The following is a 7,137-nucleotide window of genomic DNA, read 5'->3' on the forward strand; positions in this document are numbered from 1 at the left end:
CCGTCTGCGGCGCCCGGCGCTCACCGGCCCGCGGGCCCTGCCCTCCGCGCCTCCCGCTGGGCCCCAGGCCGCTGACCCAGAGCTAAGGCGCGGGGCAGGGACGCGATGGGACGGGGCGGGCGCGGCCGGGGCGGCGCGCGGCAGCCTCGGGCAACGGCGGGGAGCGCCGAGCGCGGTGTGCGTGGCGGGGCCGTGCGGGGGGTGGCCGTGTGCGAGGCGCGAATGTGAGCGCGCGCGGGAGACGAGCGGGCGAGCGGGCTCCGGGAGGCGAGCGGAGCCCGCGGGCGAACAGGGAAGGCGGCAGGGACCCAAAGTTGCCTCCTCGCGGGCCCGCGTCCCCGGAGGGGCGGGAGCCGGGGCCAGCCGAGCGGCGGCCTGGGACCCGGGCCCCGGCGGCACCTGGGCAGCGGACCCGCACGAGCAGCAGCGGCGGGGGCGGCGTTGGCGGCGGCGGCGGCGCGCGGGAAGCGAACCGAAGCTCCGGCGCGGCTCGGCGAGCGCTGGAGAGCTCCGCTCAGGTGCGCGGCGAGCGGGGCGCGGGCCGGGGCCGGGCTGCTGGGACCGGAGCCGCGCCCGCGCTCGCACTAACTGGAGGATCTCCGCTGCAGGCGCCCGGGTCCCAGGTTCAGCTCGCCGTCCCGGGAGGCAGCCCCGGCCGGGGTCCCCCGCCCCTGGGAGCTGGCTAGGCAGCCGGGCCCCAGGCACGACCGCCCCGGCCGCCCCGCCCTCCTGCCGCCGGCGCCCGCCCCAGGCCCAGGATTTCTGATTTCTAAGGCTTTGGCCCTGCGGCTGGGGCATCCCTCCGGGCTCAAGTTGCAAGGGGGCGGGCCCGGCCGGAGGTGGAGTCTGCCGCCAAGTGAAGCCTCGGCTATAAATCGAGCTCCCTGCACAGCTCCAGCCAGATGCCGGGCCAGGCCGCCCCGCCGTTGTTGGGGGGAGAGGGTGGAGGGTCCCAGGGGGCTTGGGGGGCCGTGGCTACCATGCTCCGCTCCCTCTTGCTTCACGCCCTGAGGCTCTGCGCCCAGACCGCCTCGTGCCTCACGCTCTTCCCGCGCTTCCTCTGCACGGCCTTCATGCTCTGGCTCCTCGACTTCCTGTGCATCCGCAAGCATTTTTTGGGCCGGAGACGCCGGGGTCGGCCCGAACCTGAAGTGGAGCTCAACAGTGACGAGGAGGAGGTGCCCCCCGACGACCCGCCCATCTGCGTGTCCGACGACAACCGCCTGTGCACCATGGCGTCGCTGAAGGCGGTGTGGCACGGCCAAAAGCTGGATCTCTTCAAGCAGGCGCACGAGGGCGGCCCGGCGCCCAACTCCCAGGTGGTCCTGCCCGAAGGCTTCCAGTACCAGCACATCCTCGACTACGCGCGAGGGGACCGGCCGCTGGTGCTCAATTTCGGCAGCTGCACCTGACCACCGTTCATGGCGCGAATGAGCGCCTTCCGGCGCCTGGTCACCAAGTACCAGCGCCACGTGGACTTTCTCATCATCTACATCGAGGAGGCACACCCCTCAGACGGCTGGGTCACCACTGACACCCCCTACATCATCCCACAGCACCGGAGCCTGGACGACCGGGTCAGCGCCGCGCGTGTTCTGCAGCAGGGGGTGCCCGGCTGCGCCCTGGTCCTCGACACCATGACCAACTCCAGCAGCTCAGCCTACGGCGCCTACTTCGAGCGCCTCTACGTCGTCCAGAGCGGCATCATCATGTACCAGGGCGGCCGCGGCCCTGACGGCTACCAGGTCTCGGAGCTGCGCACCTGGTTGGAGCGCTATGATGAGCAGCTGCACAGCGCTCTGCCCCGGCCAGTGTAGGCAGCCGAGGGGCCCTGGACTGAACTTGGAGGGCCCCGCCTTCGAGCCTTCGAAGTCCACGTGCACACAAGGTCCCAACCCAAGTCCGCTTTGGCGAGGGCCCAGCGACCAGCTGTGCTGAGCCACAGGTCGCAGGCTGGGTCTGCACCCTCCCCCAGGCCACCTGAAGACTCCCCACCCGCCTCCTCTGCTTCCGTGACTGTCCCTGCCTGGCTGGGTCTCAGGCCCCTTCTGAGTGTGGATGTGGTGCTACCCTTTGCTGCTGCCCCTGGACTTGTCCCACAGAGACCCCTGCTGTGTTCTCCCACCCCCTCCCCAGAGAAGAGGGCCAAGCCTTTGCCAGGGTCCGGGGCCTCTGCAGAGAGACTCCCGCTGCGTCCTGGCACCTGCGCTCGGCTGGGCTCAGCAGTGTGCACAGCCCACCCTGGTTGCCCGGCACCACACCTGCCGCTTGGGGAGGGGTGCCCGCTGTTTTGTGTCTGTTTCGTGTCCGTGAGGTGGGGGAGGGGGGTGGGCAGGGTTGTTTCCCCCCCTTAGTTGGGGTGCTCTGGAGCCCCGTTGCTGATGATGAGCTGCCTCTAACTGGTCTTAACCACGAGCTGCTTCTGAATTGCAGGGGGGCTCCCAGGGGCGCCTAAACCCAGCGGGGGGAAGAGCCCTGGGCTTCCGAGAGGAAACCGCCATAAAGGGGGTGGGAAACGGGGGGGGGGGGGGTGGGAAGGGTCTTGGGACCAGAGAAGAAAGTTCCAGAGGTTCGCAGAGGCCCAAGGAGAAGGGAGAGGCTAAGGCTCCCAGAAATGGGGGCTGGGGGGCTGAGGGGGTGGGGGTGGGGCCTGGGTGAGAGGCCTCCTGTGCAGAACTGCCCAGTGCAGGGTCGGGAGGGGGGAGGGGGGGGGGGCTGACTTGGAGGACATTTGGTGAGTGTTTGCTGGGAGCATTTCCTGTATATAAACTTGTATTACGTGACAATAATAAAGGCTGATGTAAAACTGCTGTGGGATTGCCTTTGGTCCCTTTGTTTTTCCTTCCCCCTGAACAGCGGCAAGAATTACACAAAAATCTCCCCTCGGGTTCCCATGGTGCCCCTGGAAGGAAGGGTGGGGTCGCGGGCAGGGGGACAGGGGAAGGGGGATGGGGACCCTACAGAGACAGGTTCTGTGGCGGTACCGGGCGCGCGCACGTGCATGGTACCGGGTGGAGGAGTTCGGGTCACCTGCCGCACGTACACACACACACACACACACACACACACACACCCCTGCCCCTGCAGGAGTGAATCTAACTTCTCCCAGTGTCCGCCCTGCGGGGAGGCGGCTGTGTGAGGGCCATGGGGGCTGTGGATCAGGTAGGGCTGGGCTCTGGCCACCTCGGGCGCCTCTGCACACCTGGCTCCTCCCCAGCCCCCTGCCAGCATCTGGCTTCTCCCTTAGCCGCTTTCCGCGCCTGCAAACCTGTCTCCCCACCCCACCCCATCCCCACCGGGCAGCGGAGGTCCGCGGGGGCCGTTCTAGCGGGGCTCCCGGCGGTGGAAGGAGAGGTGATGGGAGAGGGAGCGCGCAGCTACCGCCATCACACCAGCAGCAGCACCTACGGCAGAGCTGGGGTGGCGCGGCGTGCGCCCCCCTCCCAGGAGCTCCCTCCTCCTGACCCTCCTCAGCTTCCCCAAGTCCGAGCCAACGCCCCCCGCCAAAGGGCTGGGAAGCGGAGGAGGAGGAGGAGGGGGAGAGAGACCAGAAAGAGAGAGACTGCCGACTGCAGGGACGGGGGCTAGGGAGGAGGGGGTCGCGAGGTTCAGCACAAATCCTCGCCCTCAGTCAAGGCCAGGCGCTCCCAGCCCCGCTTCGCTCCCTCCCCTGCTGCTCCCTTGGTGGGGGGTGACCCGGGGACCCAGGGGTTAGCAGGGACCCGCCGCGCTCTGCTAGCGACACCTGGAGCGGGAGAATGGGCGGGAGGAAGGAGCGCGGAGGCGGGGGGCCCAGCCCTGAGTGGAAAAGCGGGGACAGCCGAACTTCCCCGGCTGGGGTACCCGGGCCGTCCAGGTGAGGAAGGGGGGGAGTGTGGGTGAGCGTCCGGGTGTGAGCCAGCGCGCACTCTGGAGGGGTCCGCGCCGGGGGGGACAGGGGCGCAGCGGGCGGGAGGGAAGAGAGAGGCCCCTGCACCACCCAGGCTGCCTCCTCTCTGCGCCCAGCCCCGCGCGGCTCCTCCTTGAAAACTTTTTGAAACTGACACTCTGGGCTTGGGGGGGTGGGGAGGGGGGAACGCGATGGGGAGAGAAGGAAGGTTTTGCTTTAAAAGTATTTATGAAAAATAACTTCTAAGAAAGTTGGCACAGATGCTATTTCTGCATCTCCTCCCCTCCTCTTCCCCCTGCGCGCTGCTTCTCACCCAAACCCCCAGGAGGAACACGGAGAGAGAAAGCGGCGGGGACCCGACCGGGAGGTGGGGAGGCCGGTCCCGAGCTCCAGCCCGCGCTGGCCCGGTGGGAGTTTGGCGGCTGGGAGGAAGCGGAGGGTCTCCCGGGACCGCTGGGGACACGGGGGGGGGGGGGGGGCGGGGGGTTCGGGGGGGCTCACTGCGCGCTCCGGGGATCCCTGGACCTGCCTGCCTCTTGGGGTCCAGTTAGACCCGCTGAGCGACTTCCCTCCCCAAGAAGCTGCACCCTTGGCGCTGGGACCGAAACTTGGAGCGCTTGGCGCTGGGACCCGTGGCCCCTGCCACTGCCCGGGCCCTGGATGCCCAGGAGCGTTCTGGCACCTCATCCCCGCCACCTTTTCCTCTTTCCCTTCCCCTTCCTCTCTCTCTCCCGCTCCCCCACCCTCATCTTTCTGTTTCTTTGTCTCTTCCTTTCCTCTCCTTCTTTGCTTGTTTCTTCCTTTCCTTTCTTTCTCTTTCTCTCTTGTCCTTTAAAACCTCCCCCTCCTTGTAAAAACAATGCGAGCTCATTGCCGAAATCACAGAAAGGTAGGGAGAAGAAAATAAAACGAACCTGATGCAACCTCTGGGTGGGCACTTTCAAATTTGCCTCTTCCTGGCCCTCACACTTGTAAAGAGATTTTTTAAAAAACAGAGCGGGATTCGCCTTTCGTAGCCTGACAGTAACTTTTGACTCCTGCTACCCCACTTTCCCTGTCAGTAAGCGGTACACAGGCCAGGTGTTCGGGCACTCTGGCATAGGGAGGTTCCCATAGGGCAGCCTACACCGGTTTAAGTGAAATTGCTCAGTCAAGGCATGTGCACGACCTTAAAGATGTCTGCTTTGCCATAGTTTGCTCAACTACCTTCCAGAAAATCTGTTTTATTTGATTTTATTTTTTTTATGTTTCCCCAGTGCTCGCTCGCTCTCTTATGTATCTATACATGAAAATGCACAGATAATACATAAATCCATCCTCAATAATACATTTTAAAAACAGGAGAACATAGAGCAGAAAACACAAGCCTCGCTTAGAGCAGGATTTTTCAAACTTCATAGAGCAGTGGGCCATGAAACCAGCTTCTCAGATGAGTCAAGAACTGAAACAGAACACATGCACTATAAATACCATGTACATTTCACCTAGGGTGACCACAGTTTTTGGAAACGTTTGTTTCAGGGTGTGTGTGTGTGTGTGTGTGTGTACAGGTGGCTGATGTGAAATGCATTTCTCCTGAGGGATCAAACGGGCTTGGAAATGTTGGAAAGCCACCACCCTGAAGTTCCCATTCTTCCCTGGTCCTGGACAGCCCCTGAGACCTGTGGAGTGTTTCCTTCCAGACTCTGCGTCACCTACTGACATCCTCAGATCTGGGTTCTGTAATCAAGATCACACTGCACAGCGATGATCGCCCCACCCACGCCACACACTTTTCTCCCGCCATTCCTTCTCCTGGCCTCCTTTCCCTGTCCACACATCTGGAGGGAGCAGGTCTGTGCCGCAGGATACCTCCTGGCAGCACCATCGGCTGTCTGGGCCCCCCACCCCACCCAGAAGGAACTCAGCTCTGCCCTCGTGCTCAGTCATTAGCACTTTCAAGGTCCACCATCAGCTTAGCCCATGGTTTAGCCTCAAGCAGGGCGAGGGAGGTGGGGCATTAAGCAGGTTGGTAGAGGAGATCATATTTGCCCCTCGCAGGCACAAGTGCCTCCCCAGGAAGACATGGAGGGAAGGGCATCCTGGGTGGAGGGTGCTGCTGGTGCCAAACCAGTAGAGGCCTGAAAGTAAGAGTTGTGCTCAGAAAACAGGGAGCCCCCCCAGGTGGCTGCAAAACAGGAGGGTGGGGAGGAGGAGGAAGGGCAGAGAGGAGCCTTGGGCACCAGCCCAGAATCCCTGCTGAGCCTCAGGGGTGGGAGCCTCAGACCCGAAAGAGGGGAAGTGGGAGGGAGAGGGGAAGGAGCATGGGATGCCTGGGGATGGGGGGTGGGTGAGCGCATCCACCCAGCCTCCACTGACAGAAGGTACAGCTGCGCTTTCAGGAGACAGGCTAGCATCTCAGCCTTGCACCCAGCAACTGTCCTTAGGTACTTACCTGAAGGAAATCATCAAACTACTGGCCAAAGGGGCAGGTGGATACCAAGAGGTTCGCGGCCTCCCCTTTGTAGTATCCAGACCTCCACTTGTAGGAAAGTAATGTCCCTCACCATCCCCCACAGGTGGAGTGGTAGAGTGACATCTGTGTGCTTGCCCTGGGGCCAGGCGCTGGGCACAGCGTTCTATCAGGAGTGTTTGATTTGCTCATCCTCACATCCCTCTTAGATGAAGATGATCCTTAGCCCCATTCCATTGATGAAGAAACTGAGGCGTGGCCTGGTTGGAATAAGCTGGGTCTACGTGTGATGGGCTGAATTGTGTCCTCCTCCAAAATCCATACGTGGAAGTCCTAACCCCTCCTACCTGAGGATGTGCCCTTATTCGGAGATCGGATCTTTAAAGAGGTAATTAAGTTAGGATGAGGTCACTAGACCGGGCCCTAGTCCATAAGGACTGATGTCCTTATAAGAAGAGATGAGGGCACAGACACACACAGAGGTACCACCAAGTAAAGACACAGTGGATGGCAGCCATCGGCAAGCCGGACACAGAGGCCTCAGGAGAGCCAGCCTCCAGAACTGTCAGGCAGTCATTTTCTGCTGTGTCAGCCCGCCTACACCCGGTCTGTGGTCCTTTGCTAGGGCAGCCCGAGCAAACTAAGGCACAAGGTCATGCTCTAGATTCTAGAGTCTGGAAAATGGCTTTGAACACAGGCCCCTCCAACCCTAGTGCTGGGGTTTAACACGGGCTACACAGCCTTCCTCCCACGGGAGTCAGGGCGCCTAGACTTCCCACCCTCTGCAGTTACACGC

At 62.8% G+C, this 7,137-nt stretch overlaps 1 protein-coding gene across 1 annotated transcript; it reads left to right on the forward strand.

The window, feature by feature from the left end:
* The first annotated feature begins 902 nt into the window (after positions 1-902).
* Positions 903-2,320, forward strand: LOC139001792 (thyroxine 5-deiodinase-like). Its single transcript, XM_070403332.1, has one exon. The coding sequence runs from the start codon at positions 903-905 to the stop codon at positions 1,815-1,817; it is 915 nt and encodes a 304-aa protein (XP_070259433.1). The 3' UTR covers positions 1,818-2,320.
* Positions 2,321-7,137: the final 4,817 nt, after the last annotated feature.

This window comes from Myotis yumanensis, unplaced genomic scaffold (assembly GCF_028538775.1).
Source record: "Myotis yumanensis isolate MYYU_CA2020_CCGP unplaced genomic scaffold, mMyoYum1.0.hap1 SCAF_1, whole genome shotgun sequence".
Classification (NCBI taxonomy): Eukaryota; Metazoa; Chordata; class Mammalia; order Chiroptera; family Vespertilionidae; genus Myotis; species Myotis yumanensis.